The sequence below is a fragment of the Paramacrobiotus metropolitanus genome, unplaced genomic scaffold (assembly GCF_019649055.1).
Source record: "Paramacrobiotus metropolitanus isolate TYO unplaced genomic scaffold, Prichtersi_v1.0 Parri_scaffold0000085, whole genome shotgun sequence".
Taxonomy (NCBI): domain Eukaryota; kingdom Metazoa; phylum Tardigrada; class Eutardigrada; order Parachela; family Macrobiotidae; genus Paramacrobiotus; species Paramacrobiotus metropolitanus.
Window position 1 is genome coordinate 440,833 of NW_026570305.1, and position 16,815 is coordinate 457,647.

Genomic DNA, 16,815 nt, shown 5'->3' on the forward strand with positions numbered 1-16,815 from the left:
CTAGAAAGCTGTCGATCAGCGATCTGTCGTTTCAAAAAATTAGGTAAAGGTTTTGGGGGTCAGCAAGCATCGGTGTTGGCTTTTGCCGTAATCCATGTACAGTAGTACTAATAACTACTGGCTTGCGTGATGAATTTCCTAAACTCGTACAAAAATTTTACTTCCAGTTTCAGGTATCGATATTGGCAAATCACATTGTTCGGATAAACTAGGGACCTCCAAAGATGCATTTGTTGCTTTTTCCACCGATCCGATGACTGCCGAGGAGTGCGATGCTCAGTTCACGGACAACTGTGCGCCTCTTTATACAAAAAGCGAATGCATGGAGACTCAGTCGGTGCGGATCAGCTGCAACGAAGAAGCCAACTCAGAAGAAATCAAGGGCATGCTCTCAGCTATCAAGAAGGCACCCTTGCGTGCTGTTGCCTTTGTTTCATACGACAATTCAGAACTCTCATCGACTGATCTTGGTGAGGTGGGCAAGCAGATTATAATTTACAGCCTTTTCAACTGCACCGGCCCAAGAACAACAGGAAAACTCCGCAAGCTGTCCATGCCCAATCTTTTAAGTTACAATTTGAACACATGTTTCGACTTACATGTAAAAAGAGAGGATTTTGATTCTTCTCAGAAATTGCGAATGATTGCTTTTGGAAATTCTACAATCCGTACTATCGAAAGCGATACTTTCTCTCAGCTACCAGCACTGCGCATACTGTCATTGGAACTCGGGATCAGAAAGGTGAAAACCTTTAGCGCGGACACGAAAGATTATTTGTTTCGACTTCACTGCAGCTGCGAGTTTTTCCAATTCCGCATATGGCGAAGAAGCAACAAGCAATTACTTCGAATGGCTGAGAGAGGAAAAATATTTTGGTTTCAAGCCAGCTACCGAAGCTCCGAGTTCCAGCCAGGCGACGTTTATGTGCCAGTTGATTGTTCTGCAAAACCTTTTCCGCCTGGACCACGGTCCATTAATTTTGCACAGATTGAATATTCATTGAATGAACCTAGCTGCTGATAATGGACGTTTGTCCAGTGCAGTTAGTACAAGCTGTACAACATTAGCACGGCTTGTTTCTAATCTGCCGATGCCATGCAACATTAAATTGTGTGAATATCAACGCTGGTGTTTGGGCTTGGGGTTATTATATAATTTTGGGTGCTTGCAATCTGCCAACGTTTGCTGGTCTCTTCGGACAACGGAGATCTCAGTATCATGTTAGTGAATTGCTATGCTGCTTGCTCAAATTTTGTCAGACATTCGCATCCATTGTTGAATGGTACTTGTTCGATGGCTGTAACAAAATCTGCTTTGTAAAACATGTTTTTACTGTAATGCGGTCGCCGAAGCATGTTCTGCTGCTGCATTTTCTCGTATAGCAATTCATGTTGGCAACTTTTTCTGGATGCGTACCATACATTCGATGCCTACGTTGTAATTTAAATTAAATTTCCAATTTTTTCAGGTACTCGGTTAGGGTGCTTTATATGCTAGTATGACCACAGTGTATTTATTTATTTCTTCAACAATCATCTCTGCTGATTCCGCCATCGTTCAAACGAAAACAATCAAGCTTCGTTATGCACATGAACATTTGACCGACTGACAGTTGACAGAGAATGTGAAGTACCCCAAATTCGTGCCGGCGGCGGCGAAGGATGCCGAGCACGACTGTTGTCCACTATTATCCCTGGTATACATGGCCAGCGTGCATCCAGGCACCACTACAGCTGACTTGAGCCTGCCCTGATCGGCCGAACTGAAGTGTCCATCGTGGTTCTTCTTGATGGCGACGCTTTGCCCCGCGAAATTTGACTGATGATACAGTATGGCACAAACATCAGCCTCGATTACGGGATGTACGGAAGGCTGGGTTGGGAAGCTTGGAAATGTGGGGAAAGTGAATGGTTTCCAGGTGGGAAACTGAAAGTTGGCGGGGGCTGCGCTGGTATAACAAAATACAACGCAAACAGCAATAAAAATTCGCGCTGCCATTGCGAAACGTTGGATGCAGTTAGAAGATGTAAACTAGTAAAACTTCAAAAGCAGGAAACTGATTCGGAAATACAGCTACAAACCTGATGTCTTTATACGTTCGCCGTTAAGTGTACCGTTATCTATACGGATGTGAATGAAAAAGCAATATAATTTTAATGCCTGCATGCTTTTACTAGAAACGAACGCAGGTTGCGTTTACACATGCGGTAGTACTGCTGGGAAATAACGTTACTCACCGGCATTATCTTATCACAGGTCTGGATATCCCAGACGTTGAACTAGCGGCCAATCAAGTCTTCTTGTAGTTTTACTAAGGTAATCTGACATTTTGTGGGCTATAAGCGTATCAGCTTGCTCATCCACTCACGACAGTTCCAAGCCACGTTTCATCGAAACCATTAAAATGCCGGGATGTAAATAAACGACTTTTCCCGTTTTCATGTGCCGTTTTTGAAATCCAGATTACTTAATAACGAGAAGAAAAGGTTCATCGTAAAAATTTGACAGTATCGATTTAGCGCGCTTTAGTTCGTAAAATAATACAATATGCTGCAAAGAAAATCTGAGAAATATAGAAACTTGTAGAACAAAATAACTGTAACATGAATTTGGTTCTTTCAGAGCCATTCGAAATATTGTCAAAAAACACTCTTAATTTGCAATTTTCTTAACCATCTAAACCCGTAAGATTAATTCATTAGTTCAGATTAGATTTGGATTTTGGGCCACTCCGCTTCATATCGGTCAAAAACAATAATTTAATTATTCTTCGCAGATGCGTTTCGTGTCAGATTGAAGAGACACTACTTTGCATTTGTCTTTGTATGACAATGACATTGACAGTCAGCCACAGTTCATTGTTTGTACTGTCACCGGCGATAAGATTTCTGTCACATGATACGTATTAGCGTTATTAGACATCCTTATCCGACATGTAGACAATATTATAAAAGGAGGCGTAAAGAATAACAGGTTAGCATACGCATATTTCCTTTTAAGCAGTAACATGGCTTCCATCCAGTTTTTCGTGTTGTTCGTCGCAGTGTGCGGAAGCTTTGCTGCTCCGGCCACGAAAAACGGAAAACCACTGATCGATCCCGAATGCTCTTTCTCACCGGTGATTTCGTCGGATCCGCTGAAATGCGGAAAGGTCATCGTCAGCGATACCGTTGAGGCGGTTGAAGAGAAGGAGCCGCTGCTGTTTGAAGGAGATATTGCCGGTATTCTGGAAGCCGGAGACACCATCGCCGATCTGGTAATAATCATGCTGGAACTGTTTAAAACAGTCTCAAGCAAGTAACGGGTTTTAACCGTTTAGGATGCCAAATTAAATAATCCAGAGAAGGCTGCCATTTTGTCAAATAAGCGCTGGTTTGGTGCTTACATGTACTACCAAATATCATCCTCCTTCAGCGCATCGGAACAGGATCTCATCAAACGAGCGATGAAGGAGTTTGAGACGAAAACCGATGCAGTGCGATTCTTTCCGCGCGGCAGTTCCAATGACTATATCAACATCGTTAAAGGCAATGGGTAAGTCAATTTTTGACATTATCATTTTAATTTCATAACAGCATAAACCTTTTGATTTCTTTTGTCTCTGTTTAAAATGTGTACGAATAAATAGTAAGGTACCGGTTAGAAAAATTGTTAAAGAAACTTCGTAGAACCATCAACGGTTAGGTGAATGTGGTTTCTTGCACGTAATGCGTAACATTGGTTCATGGCAGTTTGCTGAAACTGAGCCACTCTTTAACTCCGTAAGTTTCTTTCCAACTCAAATATTCATAATTTCATTTGCAGATGTCACAGTATGGTTGGCAAACAAGGAGGCGCCCAGACGTTATCCTTGGGAAACGGTTGCGTTTATTTCGGAACCATCGTTCACGAGCTGAACCACGCCATCGGCTTCTGGCATGAACAATCCCGCAGCGACCGCGACAGCTACGTAGAAATCAACTGGAATAACATTGCGCAATGTTAGCCTTTAATAAATATTACCGCTCTCTATGCAACCGTAAACTGGGTCGCACAGATTACGAAGCTTATAAGAACAGCGTAAAAATCACAATTTTATTTGCAGCAAACCAGCACAACTTCAACAAATACGCCGCCAGCTCCATCACGACATCCGGCACCGGTTACGACTTCGGCTCTATCATGCACTACGAGAAGAACGCCTTCGCCATTAGTTCAAATGTCTGGACGATCCGCCCGAAATCTCCCTGGCAGAATACCCAGCTGGGCCAGAACAACGGGCTGAGCGCCACCGATATCCAGGAGATTAACTCCATTTACAAGCTGTGCGCGACCACCTGGTACGAGTCCAACTACAGCGGAGGCGAAATGCGCTACGTCAGCGGACTGGTGGCGAACCTGCATGCGGATGCGCAGGATAAGATCAGCTCGGCTAAAGTGACCTTGGGCTGCACCCTGACCATCTACAGCCAGGTGAATTCCCAGGGAACCGCCACCGTGTTCAAGCCGACGCAGGAAGGATATGTGTACTATAATTTCCAGGGACAGACTTATGACAACGATGCGCGATCACTTAAGTGCACTTGTCCATAAAATAATGTGTTGTACTGAGTGTGGGAAAAATGTACACTGTTTCTTAACAAAACTGCAACGAAAAGGAATAAAATATAAATGAATGTTATGAAATAAAATTAATGGCGCTGCACGATTCTCACGCTCTGGAAATCGAGTTGTTTCCAGTATACTGAACTGGGCAAAAGTTCAGATGCACATTTACTTTGAACAAAATTGTCTGGCTGTGAATCTATTTAATCAACACGCAGAAGTGTTTTTACGCAGTTCTGACAAGGAAATATTATTTCGACAATTTTAATGACAGAATGTTGGATATGGAAAGTTGTATCGGCCTTCCGTCATAAAATTTCAGCGGAAAAACTAGATGTTGAACAACTGACAGTTTGAACGGTGTCTAGAAAAACAGCACAAAAAATAAAGCTTTTGCAGCTCAAAAATAAGTGTTTTATACAACATGTTATTGCCAAAACAGTGCATTATGTCAAAATCTTTTAAAATGTACTCGTATTTCTAACGCTCACTAACAGCAATTAGCATGAAGTGGTGGCGAAATACTGAACCTTTTGTTGAACCAACTGACCCATTGTTTCATTATGATTCGCGATAGTCATGGACTCATGATAACCGATGAAAAGTCATAAGCGGACTTCAAAATGGGCTAAAATGCTGTAATTGACGGGTGCTTTGAAATTTACTGCCGCTTCATTCCAGTCTTCTGCAAGATATTCGGTTGCAGCTTTCATCTCCAGAAATCTTACAATTTAGTTCAACCGGATCTGATGTGCTTCACGCAATACGTAATGTAAACAAGCGGCACGCGTCTTAACTAACAGGTTAAGAAGGACGCCATTGTCTTATGTTTGCTTTTGGGTTGCAGCCAGATAATTATTAAACAGATAACACAAGTGATGACGGCATTCTTCAACATGAAAGCAAATTTCCGGTTGGATTTGCTGCCAACTGATATTTGAAAGCATCCAGAGTGAGTCGATCGCCCAATATAAACCAACGCGGCAAATGTGCAATATACCCGTACTCGAGCATCAAAGCTGATCGACCGTCTGAAAGATTTCCATAACAGTAGCAACAGCTTCTACGTAATCGCGGGGTTAAATAATTCTCCGGTGTTTTTGAGTTAGATCGCGTAAAGAAATGCGGCTGTTTGTCATTTATGCTCTCGCTTTTGCGGCACTCTGCGGTAAGTACAAGGCATACCCGGAAAAAATGCGATATATCCTTAATTTCTCCTTTTTCCCGCAGACGTTTCTTTCTGTATGGTAGAATTACGATATCCATTAAAAGTAAGCAAACGCTTACAGTAATTAATTCTTTAGGTAGCCAGATTATTGCAGACGCCGCTCCACGTTCCAGTGGAGGAACAATTATCGCCGGAGCTGTTTCCTTTACCACGGCTTACGTATGTAACAACGTGTTCTCCACCACTCCTAACCCAGCATGCTACTTCCTCACTCCGGCGGTCAACGGACTATCCACCGGAACTCCAACGACTAACGCTCCAGGGGCGACCTTCACGTGCAACGGAGTCACCCAATCAACACCCAACCCGGCCTGCATTTACCAGACGACACCGATGGGCATCGCGTACCAAGGCTTCCTTACCGCGGGAGTGCAGTACCAGTGCGGCGGAACAACGTCCGCAACGTATAATCCGGAATGCACGTATAACACTGCGCCGTCAAACAATATCCTAGTCGGTACAATCGGGAATGTCTACCCAACATATTCCTTTGTGTGCAACGGACAAACAACAAACACGTACAATTCATTATGCACCTATCCTTACCAAGCCGTCAACAATGTCTTTTACGGTACTTCGCAAGCCGGCGTTACCCAAATCTGGACGCCTCCCACGTTTGTGTGTAACGGTGTGACGTCCTTCTTACCGAGTCCGGCGTGTCACTACCTGACGCCACCGGTGAACAACGTTTTTACCGGCACCACGGGCACACAGTGCCATTCGCCATGTAAGAATCAGACATCTTCTGTCAGAATAGTCGTAATAAAACTTTGACTTTTGCAGGCCCTTCGTCCAGCGTGTTAATCTGTATCCCCACTGGAGGCAGTAAGTTTACATCACCCTAGTTTCGAATCAATGGAAATAGCGAAGTGTATAATTGTCTTTGCGGAACTTTGTTGTGTTTAAGCTGTCTCGATGCTATAAGACTGTTTTCTTTGGTCGTTACAGCCACTGGTTCACCAGGCGTCGTTATCGGCACCCCCGTCCAAGGCTAATATGGATATGGTGCGTCTGCTTATACTATACACTTTCCGACTTCCGAGAAACATCAAAGAAGTTCTGCATTCACGAAGTAATCAACAACCTTTTCGATTTCCATGTTGTCCTGTTCCGGCAACTACAATTTTTAAAACATTGGCCTGTTGTTTCACGTCCTGTTTTTGACATACCGTACTTTATAAAAGCTGTCTGAATGTTTCCGCACTTGGATATTACTTTTCAGTATATTTAATAAACTCAGCACACAGGTTTTGCTCGAACATTTCCTTGTTGCGAATGGAAATAAAAATTTCTGACAAACGGCGTTCCAAACGTTGCTTAATTAATGTTACCGCTTCCGGACTCCACTGGGGGCACTGGAGCCCCGGCTGCTGGGAGGCTGGTGCTCTCTGTGATCGGCTGTGTGCGGTGACCGTGGGTCAGCGAGAAGCCGGCCGACCGGGGGTCGGCGGAAGAGAGCGGCCAGTGCCCTGCGCAACCGAAGGCCCCTTTATTGAGCAAGTGCGAAATAACAGAAGAAACAGCAGGGTGTGGCGGGTGGTAAAAGAACAGAGATCACTCGCGCGCACACGATATCGTAGGAGCAAAGACAGACAGCAGTGAGAACTGCAGAACCATGCAATGCGAGCACACGAACAGAACCAAGTGCAAACAGCATCCCCGTGCATGACGGCGGCCGCTTTGGTCTAAGCGCCACGGCGACGCGCAGCGCCACCAACAGACTCACGTAACTCGCAACACACGGCGAAAGGAGACAGAGCGGGAGCGCATGTCCTCCAGCTAACATTAACATCAATTAACTCGTTAATTGTCATTTAATGTTACCGCTTCCGGACTCCACTGGGGGCACTGGAGCCCCGGCTGCTGGGAGGCTGGTGCTCTCTGTGATCGGCTGTGTGCGGTGACCGTGGGTCAGCGAGAAGCCGGCCGACCGGGGGTCGGCGGAAGAGAGCGACCAGTGCCCTGCGCAACCGAAGGCCCCAAACAAAACCTCAAACAACTCAATACAAGAATTGATGAGCCGTTGGCACGGTTCTGCGGATGTATTTGGTGAAGATTCGGAGTTCCATTGAGAGCAGGTAATATCCGGCTATCTTTATGTGGCCAGGGCTGACGTCGTTACGTTGCCGATAAGGAGCGGTGCGGTGTGATGATCCCGGCGTGGTGTGGCAGGATCCGTGGTATGTCAGGATCCAGTCAGGTTTTACCATGCAAGGTGCTACCGCCCTTCGGGGTCTGCTTGCCGCCAAAGATCACCGCACCGGAGGTGACGGCTTGGTATGCCGTCCGAGAAAGGTGCAACCGCTGCTGGGGGTCTGCTTGCCGTCGAAGGTAGGCGCACCGAAGGTGATGGCCTTGCATGCCGTCCGAGGGAAGTGCAACCGCCGCTGGGGGTCCCTTTGCCGTCGGAGGTAGGCGCAGCCAAAGTTGGTGGCTTAGTGTGCCCGCTGTGCCGGGCGGAGTTGCAGGTAATGTCTGGCCGTCGGAGGAGGATGTGGCCGTGGTTCAACACCTGCCTTGCCGTCCGCGGTAGGCGTAGCCGTCGCTGTTGGCTTGCCTTGCCGTCGGAGCTGGGTGCGGCCTTAGTTAAAGCCTGCCCTGCCGTCCGAGGTGGTGCAACCGTCATGTTGGCTTTCATGCCGCCGGTGGGAGAGAAAGCCGTAGCTGGAACAAGCCAGTTCTGCCGTCAGAAGTGGTGAAGCCATCCTTGGTGGCTTACTGTTTGCAAGGGTTGGTGCGGGCATAATTGTTGGCTTGCCCTTCCGTTCGAGAAGGGTGCTGCCGTAGTTTTCGTAGGAGCAAAGACAGACAGCAGTGAAAACTGCAGAACCATGCAATGCGAGCACACGAACAGAACCAAGTGCAAACAGCATGCCCGTGCATGATGGCGGCCGCTTTGATCTAAGCGCCACGGCGACGCGCAGCGCCACCAACAGACTCACGTAACTCGCAACACACGGCGAAAGGAGACAGAGCGGGAGCGCATGTCCTCCAGCTAACATTAACATCAATTAACTCGTTAATTGTCATGTAGTTTCTTTGGAATATCCTTGAAGATCCAAACCATATTTTTACGTACAGACTACAGAGTACTACAGCGCACTATACAAAACCAATCAAAATCACAATCTCAACAGTCGGAGGCGGCTTAAGAACAGCGAACAACTGACATAAGCTCCCGACTACCGGTGGAGCCAAGCCTATCTCTGAATGAATGCCGCCTTCCTACGCCGGATTTCTATGCTGATGTTTTGGTGTAGAATCTGTAGATACTGTATTTCGTTGCTCGTGCCTCGCCGGCTTCCTGCCGTATCTCCTGGCCATTTCCGTGATCGGGCGAGTAACTCCCCGGTCTGAAATGTTCAAGAATTTGGAATTCTGGGGCGCCGAACAGGAAGCCCTACTGGTTAATGGCACGCGGGCATTGTCTTGTTCAGAATTTCGGTGAACAATAATGGCAATATTAGCGGTGGCACGCGGGGTCTAAAACAATTTGTCTAACCAATTTCAATATGATTCCACGAAAGATCAATAAAATATTGGACATTGAACTATAATAATAACGCAGATAAATTAGCAGCCAGTGTGGACACTGGACAGCACTACCCACTTAAGCAGGTTTACATTACTTGAAGAAGTTTACAAAACAGCATACGATGCTTGAAGTTGAAATGCTCCAAAAGAAGACCTTTATTAACTTAAGGCGAAGGCATTTGGAGCTGCTTCCAATAAAATTAGTAGACCAATTTGACATTAATTTATATCCTGAGACTGCCACACTAAAATACCGCAGGAGCTTTCATACGTTCCGGCGGTCACTTTGTACAGATACGTTATGCGGTCAGTGGAAGTGCCTCTGAGGTACAATTATTGGCCGAGATTCTTTAGCTGCGGTCGTTGTTTGGTAGTTTTACGGCACCGGCCATGGTCAACAGAAGCCGTTTCCCTTGATCTGCCCCGGCTGACTGTACTGAAAACGTCACGTGAAATTTTGAATGGCTTCTTGTTGCATAACAAAACCTGAACAATAACGAGGACATATCCTGGATGCAGATAATGAAGATAATAAAGCGGTTCCGCTTTCTAGTTGCTGAAGTATTTGTTCTTCTTATCAGCGGCCACAATTGCGGAACACTTACTGTAAAGAGAGCTCAAATTAGGCCGCTATCTGGTAGTTATTTAGTCACCACTCAAATACATATGCGTGATATTCCAGTTTACTTTACGAAGAAAATCAGCTTAAGAGGCATCTTATTGATTTCTTCTACATGGTAGTAGGATAAAAGATATATATTGCGTCATGTGGTTTGATCTGCGTAACATAAACCTGGATTATTATCGCTGAACACCGGAAAGCTGACCGTTGTTGCTTATTTACCGGCTACGATTAGTTGTTGGTTTTCTCGATAGATAGAAATTTTCCGTGTAGACTTCTTATATAAAACAGTCGCTAACGCCAAGAATTTTATAACTGTCTTTTATTAAATCGAAGTCATCCGTTTTTACTGAAAGCAGCAGCAGACTCGATCTTAAAAGTCGTTGACAGAAATTTATTTGTTTCTATTAGCGAACCTTCCTCTTAACGCTTTAAATCCTCTGTAGTAGTACGTACTACCGAATTCGAAGAATGCATCTTATATTATTTTGTGTTCTTCTTATGACGGCGTTTTCTGGTAAGTTTTCTACCTACGTTTCGCTTTTTGTGTTATCTTTGCAACCGCTTTTGGCAATGCGTATATATATGCACCCACGTTTAAAATTAAATGAAATGCATCTCATTAAGACTTACTTCTCCCTTATCCTATGTGCGATGGTTTGCATAGGGCAACAAGCAGTGACTAGTCAAAACTTTCTGCGTGAGAAAGCATATGTGTTGACTTACGTTCGTTTAATGCCCTTTGTGCCGCTTAACGGCTCAAAACCATGCCATCACGGCTATTTATTTGATTAACGATAAGAATGTATACTCTACTAGTTTTCAGACCATGACCTTTTCTTCCGCACACAGTATTGCAGATTAACAAACGCATCATGCTTGCAGATGCTTATCCCAACCGCAGCGCTGATTCAAACAGGAACTCGGTGCTGTACCTCTGCAATGGACAGTATTACAACTATCCTTATCCATCCTGTACGTTGACTACCATGCCCGACCATTAACCGTTAGAGATAATGTAACGTCCCGCTTAAACTGCTTGTGTAATTGTTGCAGGTACTTATCCCGGCGTGATTGTGGGAACCCCGATTCCAGGAGGTATAAACAGTAAACGATTTCAACAATACTCCGTACCTTTACAACAACATTTTTTATGTTCTGCTTGCACAATGTTCATTTTTTACAGCCACACAAGGCCCCATCGAGCCTACCGTAATTTGGATGAAAAGATTTGGGAAACAATGAATCGATTAACTGGAAAGAGTCCGCTAACTAGAGTCTTCGGTTTTTAGATTTGCTGATATTTGTTATTTTTGGTTGGTACATCAAATTTTTACTGACGGAGGGCTTTTTGTTGCTAGTATTAATGTTGATGATCAGATTAAAAATTCTTTGTTGTGGTACTGCGAAGCGTTTTCGACGACCATAGAAACCGGAGTTAACTTTCGGGCTTTGCTGCAAAAGGCTAGATGTGCTGTAAAAGTACGAGCAGTTACAAAGATACTGAAATTGACAAGTGTCTTTATTCAGTAACTATAAATGGCTTTGCATTAAAACATAATCTAAATAAAAAATTCCCCAACACACTGTGGGCATTCCCACTTTGAATCTCAAACCTTTAATGCTGAAAAAGTAAACAAATAGAGCGGCCTTCTCTGTTCGAACTGCGAACGTACCTTTTGTCAATCTCTTTTGACAAATTAACGGACGCCCAGCACCAAGACGGAATAACGCAATGTCCTGAATGAAATTTGAATCAGTTAATGCTGTGTCTCGAGCAAACAAAACAGCGTTGGGCGTCGAACATTGACAAACACTTTTTTCCGCAGCTCAGCATATTTCGTATTAAAGGGTAAATCTTACCAATCTTTCAGTCTGGGTAAAGAGTCACCGCAGAGACGTTGTCGCCTAACAATTTTTTCCACGTTTGTGGACAACTTTTGGCTTTTGTATTGCTGACTGTGACTCGTATAGATGAATCGTCATGCTTTCGCTGCATTTCGTGATCACTTGATTTCGCTATCAACACTCAGCAGGGATCGTGTGTTAGAGGATTATGCAACACCACCTGGGTACTATCGTTGTTGAATAAAAGCACTTCGAATAAAACACCCCTGTTAAAAAAATGCCTTTTCGCTAACGCAAGACACGACTAAAGTAATATATCCGCGAATTCTGAATAGCGTTCTGGCCTGTGAGTCTGCTCGACGTGCGGTTTGTGGAGATGAAAGTCATCGGCATGGCCGGAGGTGCGCATTCCAGCTGAGAGTCTCACCTGTCGGTACAGACTGCTCACTGCCGGCACCCTCCGCCTGTGCCCGATTTCTTCGCCACCCTTTATTGGACAAATACATAGCATGAAGCTAGATGACATGTACCGCAGCCGCTGAAGCAGGGCGGGTGGGCGGTCGGTTAGCGAAAATTTGTGAGCTCGTAACAGGTGAAAAACCGGTATGAGAGTTGAGCAGCAAGATGCGTCGCGCACAAGCTACGAAACCAGTTAAGATTTAGCGGAAATTAAATTACCGCTGAACGAACAAAACGAACGAATTCAGCGGTAATTGAATTTCTGCTGAATTCGTTCGTTTCCCTGAACTCCATCCCTGCACTCTCCGGCACAGACATTTATATAAAGTCTTTCGTATAATTTTGAAAGCCCTGTTGATATGCATAGCCAACACTGAAGTAACAAAAGCGTGAAAAGGTCAGTTTTCTGCTGATAATAGTGTAAAGTTCTGAGCAATTTCATACACATAAGCCAAACCACACAACGGATCGTCCTATCCTTACAGATGAACATGGCGATCGAAGCAAAGATTCGCTGGCCAACTAATCCTAACTTGCTGGTTGGAAGTTGGAACTCTCAAAGATATTGGCGAAAAGAGTCCAGCGAAAAAGATTACCAGTTCGTTGTTTCGGCTTCAGTTAATGAGATTCATTTATTCTTTCTTTTGCACCAAAGCTGCATTAACCCCAGTTTTGTTGCTGCTTTTCGATGATAAAATTAAAGAGTTTATGCAATGAATTTAGGACTGTAAATCGAGAGACGCATCTTCCTAACAGTGCTTAATGCGTTATAAGGTGCAACCTGTTCTGTTCAAGTTGTCCACCAATTTACTCAAAATTTGTTCAGTTCAGAATAAGCAATTCTAATCGGTAAGGTTTTTGACTGATTGCTGCTTTATGCGGTTACCTGTCCGCGAGTAAGCTTGGAAGGAAAAAGTTTGCAATTCAGCCATGTAGAGAACCTTTGCGCAGTGAACTCGTACTATGCGTTACATATACTATAATTCGAAAACAACCAAAATAAACAGCCAGCGAAATAGTTCCACCGATTTCTTTATTCCTTCTGCTGCTAGCTTGATATCATGGCAAATTCCCACAAAGGATCGAAACTCAATGCCGTGCATGTTTCCAAATAAATAAATCAAAAAAGGAGTAAAATAAGCAAACCACTTCCTGCATTGCAGGTACGTAAGTCTAAATAAGTACTAAGCCGTTATTTAGCTGGCTAGCTAAATAAACTAAGCTAAGTCGTTAGGCGTGCCGTCACACACAGGTACATCTTGCGGAACTACAAGTGTACTGCGGTAAAAAATTGAAAAAACCTTCAGCCCCGTTTAACGCCGGATATATCATGTGCGCGCCTTGTAAGCCACCGGAGGAAAAAGTGGTCAGCGTACATCCCGGGTCAACTATGGTCGACTGCATTCTGCCCATATCAGCCGCCTGCAAATTGCCGTTGTGTCCGTTGACCAGGTCGACACTCGCTCCTATAAACCACTGGGAAGGGAACAACCGTGCACACCGTTTGCCACCAGGAGTAACGATTGTCGGTTGAGTGGGGGTGATCGGGGTGTCTGGGTACATGGCTCGAATCTCCTGGATGTCGGTAGCGCTCAGTCCGTCGCGCTGTCCAATTGCCGTGCCCTGCCAAGGCGCTTTCGGGCGAATGGTGTAAATACCGGGGTTGGCAGCGAACTCGTACTGATGGTAATGCATTATAGACCCGAAATCGTAAGTTGTGCCGAATGTCGAACCATCGTTATAGGTCAGGAAATTGTTGTGCCATACTAAAAGTAAGAAAAACTCACAGCTATCCCGCTTTTGAATTGTTCATTAGTCTATGATTAAGCTTCAAAGAAGGTACCGTACATTGATTAGTATTTTGCGATGTTACTGAAAAAAAGTTTTCTTTATGCGTCTTCTATCGTAATCCAGATTTTGTCTGCTTACGTATTCAAAAAATTATTTTGGATGAATTCGACTAGAAATCGAGATGCATGTATAACATTGTCTTACATGCTGGAATGTTGCTCCAATTGATCTCGACGTACGTATCCCGGTCAGTCCTGGATTGTTCATGATAGAATCCAATGGCATGCATCAGTTCATGCACAATTGTTCCGTGTCCATAGCATCCACTACCCAATGTCAGTTTCTGAGAGCCTCCCACCATACCAATATAACTAGAGCACCTGCAAATTATAAAACCGGTTAAAGCAACAGTTTTAAAATTAAGGAAGACCGTGGTATTCGACTTACCCGGGTTCTGACACAATATCAACGTAATTAGTTTCGAAGACACGTTGCTGGAAGCGTACAGCATTGGATGTCTTGACCGAGATGTCGGACATGGCATTCAAAATATTCTGCCGCACGACGGAGTCGAAATTGGAGGCAATCTGGTAGTAAACTATTCCATTTGGCCAACGTTTCGCGAACACTCCGGCTTTGCTGATGCTGGTTATTTTGGCTTTCTACGTGCAAACGAAATACGGTTAAAATCCGCTGAGTACTTTAATGACCTTTGTAGCTTACAATATCGGCATCAGTATCCCCAGGTTCGATTATGCCAGCAATGTCTCCTTCAAACAGCCGGGATTCTTCAGCTTTGGTGGGCCTTGTACAGCCAACTTCACCTGTGCCGGAACTGAGCGGCGCCGTCATCGCTGCACAGATCAAAGACAATAAAACAATACCCTTTTGAAGTAGCTGCATTTCGTAGAGTTTAATAGTGAAAATACCAAAACTGTTATACAACAAATAAGAAACTTATGAAATAGTCTGTCAACACAAAGGTAAATATATCAGTTCTAAAGACAGAGGAGACTGTTTTGTGGTGATTATGCTGATGCCATTATTACTGCAGCTTTTTATAGCTTTTTTCTTTCGGTTCTCACATAGCGACGGGATGTGCTTATCACCAGGAACTTTCAGCAGACATCTGACGTCGCAAAAGAAAATGCAGTCATCATTATGCTACAATTTTTTCATGTGCGGCAGAAGATGCGTCGGTGTCTTCTTGTGGTGTGTCCTTGGAGAACTTTGTAAATACCGCGGTGTTTGTTTTTCGTAGTGAGTACCAACAGTTATCAGTCATCTTGCGGACATTTATATCTGCAATTATCGGCATCATTTTATGTTCTAATCGGTTCTTAAGAAAATCCTGCATTGATAAGACCCAAATGTGTAACATGAGCGATAAGCCTACCTTGACCGATATGCACGTGGTCGCGTGCCTTTTGAATCAATGTTCACTTGGAATTGCGTCATCTTTATCTACTGCATCGGACGCGGAGATGTTGCGTCACAACACTTTTTTTGGTGGATGTCAATTTTTTACATTAAAATTACGAGTGTTTCTTTTTCCGATTTCTCTGCTGTATGCTTTCACTGTTCGCGACTGGTTGATTTGATCGGCTCAATGGCAATGATGAAAAATTAGTCAGTACCTGGTGCTGCTAAAGACTTGATGCTATGAAGTGTCTGGCAAATTACACACATTTTATACTAAAATAAAATTACTTACTAATATATTTTTGTTTTATACATTTCATATTTTATAAAAATAAAATACAATACACGAAGGACTTGCAATTTGAACAGCAAGACAAGTTACTGTAATTACATTCAAGTAATCAGTAACAGAAGCACGAAAGCCAACATTAACCTTGAAAGAAGCTAACATTAATTAACTTATGTTTTTTCATAAGCCACCATTTCCATCCGAGCGCCGGCACGCATTTCCGTGTAACGCAGCGCTGAATATGGTTTAGGGTGTATTCAAAGTTCAAGCAAATTTACCATGTTTGCAGAACCTTTTTACAAATCTTCCACTTGGTTTAAACACTGCGTAGAATTTCCAGTTGATTTATCGATTGGTTATTAGGTTTACCAAAAACAGCGACTTGAGTGACTTGATAAATTTTTTTACTTGTAATTCTAAAATAGCGAACACTGTAAAAACTACAAAATATCATGGCAGCCTCTTGTCGATCTCCCACGATGCTACTACTGTATTAGTGATTCGACTTATGTATTGTATTTGCGATGATACTTTTGTCAGAAAGAGGGTCACAGTATTAGAACAATAATTCACATGCCATTGGGAAGCTGCCTTACGACAGACAACCGTAAATTTTGAAATTCTTGTTATTTCTTAGCGTTCGGCATGCATGCCGCCTCGACCCACCGCTGCTCATGGCAGCCGCCACGGAAATGATGCCTGGACCTACCTTTACTACAGTGTAGGTACCGGCGACGGCGATTACTGGTGCTGGACTTTACGATGGCCGTACTCAGTAAACAATCATAATTTCGAACAAAAACTAGCGATAACAGACCAACGCATGGCGATGATATAAGCTGTTACACCTTACAATGCAAAACAAACACAGCGGTGTACATCAATGGCTGTGTAAAGGCGCCGAAAAGATAAGTCACAATATCCGTCAGCGGTGTATAAAGAAAACGTTTTCTTTACGACGTCAAACGCTTTCTTATTACGGCAACACGTTTCCGCATGTGATAAGCGTATCCGTTTGATGCGTGAAGAGGAACCCA

The 16,815-nt window shown here is 44.0% G+C and overlaps 4 protein-coding genes across 5 annotated transcripts; 3 read left to right on the plus strand and 1 right to left on the minus strand.

Annotated features, from left to right (window-relative positions):
• Nucleotides 1–2,963: 2,963 nt before the first annotated feature.
• LOC129595974 (hatching enzyme 1.2-like) lies at nt 2,964–4,671 on the plus strand. Its single transcript, XM_055493109.1, has 4 exons — nt 2,964–3,257; nt 3,321–3,535; nt 3,806–3,981; nt 4,086–4,671. Exons 1-4 carry the CDS (start codon nt 3,009–3,011, stop codon nt 4,571–4,573), a joined length of 1,128 nt encoding a protein of 375 aa, XP_055349084.1. The 5' UTR covers nt 2,964–3,008; the 3' UTR covers nt 4,574–4,671.
• An 885-nt stretch (nt 4,672–5,556) lies between these two features.
• Nucleotides 5,557–7,112, plus strand: LOC129595977 (mucin-5B-like). Of its 2 annotated transcripts, none has more exons than XM_055493114.1 (4): nt 5,557–5,753; nt 5,908–6,540; nt 6,597–6,638; nt 6,762–7,112. In XM_055493114.1, exons 1-4 carry the CDS (start codon nt 5,708–5,710, stop codon nt 6,806–6,808), a joined length of 768 nt encoding a protein of 255 aa, XP_055349089.1. In that variant the 5' UTR covers nt 5,557–5,707; the 3' UTR covers nt 6,809–7,112. The 2 variants fall into 2 exon arrangements, with proteins under 2 accessions (XP_055349089.1, XP_055349088.1); XM_055493113.1 differs by having other exon boundaries at nt 5,558–5,753; nt 5,890–6,540.
• A 2,991-nt stretch (nt 7,113–10,103) lies between these two features.
• On the plus strand, nt 10,104–11,370 carry LOC129595979 (uncharacterized). Its single transcript, XM_055493117.1, has 4 exons — nt 10,104–10,486; nt 10,855–10,944; nt 11,026–11,067; nt 11,156–11,370. The coding sequence occupies exons 1-4, from the start codon at nt 10,441–10,443 to the stop codon at nt 11,212–11,214; spliced, it is 237 nt and encodes a 78-aa protein (XP_055349092.1). The 5' UTR covers nt 10,104–10,440; the 3' UTR covers nt 11,215–11,370.
• A 1,920-nt stretch (nt 11,371–13,290) lies between these two features.
• LOC129595975 (hatching enzyme 1.2-like) lies at nt 13,291–15,082 on the minus strand. Its single transcript, XM_055493111.1, has 4 exons — nt 14,791–15,082; nt 14,515–14,729; nt 14,272–14,447; nt 13,291–14,042 (listed from the first exon to the last, which is right to left on the minus strand). Exons 1-4 carry the CDS (start codon nt 14,968–14,970, stop codon nt 13,519–13,521), a joined length of 1,095 nt encoding a protein of 364 aa, XP_055349086.1. The 5' UTR covers nt 14,971–15,082; the 3' UTR covers nt 13,291–13,518.
• Between the last annotated feature and the right edge of the window lie 1,733 nt (nt 15,083–16,815).

Coding starts and splice junctions, on each gene's coding strand:
- LOC129595974 (XM_055493109.1), top strand. CDS start 3,009: ATGGCTTCCATCCAGTTTTTCGTGTTGTTCGTCGCAGTGTGCGGAAGC. Junction 3,536..3,805: donor AACATCGTTAAAGGCAATGG/GTAAGTCAATTT, acceptor TTTCATTTGCAG/ATGTCACAGTATGGTTGGCA. Junction 3,982..4,085: donor CTGGAATAACATTGCGCAAT/GTTAGCCTTTAA, acceptor TTTTATTTGCAG/CAAACCAGCACAACTTCAAC.
- LOC129595977 (XM_055493113.1), top strand. CDS start 5,708: ATGCGGCTGTTTGTCATTTATGCTCTCGCTTTTGCGGCACTCTGCG. Junction 5,754..5,889: donor CGCTTTTGCGGCACTCTGCG/GTAAGTACAAGG, acceptor TTAATTCTTTAG/GTAGCCAGATTATTGCAGAC. Junction 6,541..6,596: donor CACACAGTGCCATTCGCCAT/GTAAGAATCAGA, acceptor TGACTTTTGCAG/GCCCTTCGTCCAGCGTGTTA.
- LOC129595979 (XM_055493117.1), top strand. CDS start 10,441: ATGCATCTTATATTATTTTGTGTTCTTCTTATGACGGCGTTTTCTG. Junction 10,487..10,854: donor TCTTATGACGGCGTTTTCTG/GTAAGTTTTCTA, acceptor TCATGCTTGCAG/ATGCTTATCCCAACCGCAGC. Junction 11,068..11,155: donor GGGAACCCCGATTCCAGGAG/GTATAAACAGTA, acceptor CATTTTTTACAG/CCACACAAGGCCCCATCGAG.
- LOC129595975 (XM_055493111.1), bottom strand. CDS start 14,970: ATGCAGCTACTTCAAAAGGGTATTGTTTTATTGTCTTTGATCTGTGCA. Junction 14,730..14,790: donor GGGATACTGATGCCGATATT/GTAAGCTACAAA, acceptor GTTTGCACGTAG/AAAGCCAAAATAACCAGCAT. Junction 14,043..14,271: donor TTGGAGCAACATTCCAGCAT/GTAAGACAATGT, acceptor TCTTACTTTTAG/TATGGCACAACAATTTCCTG.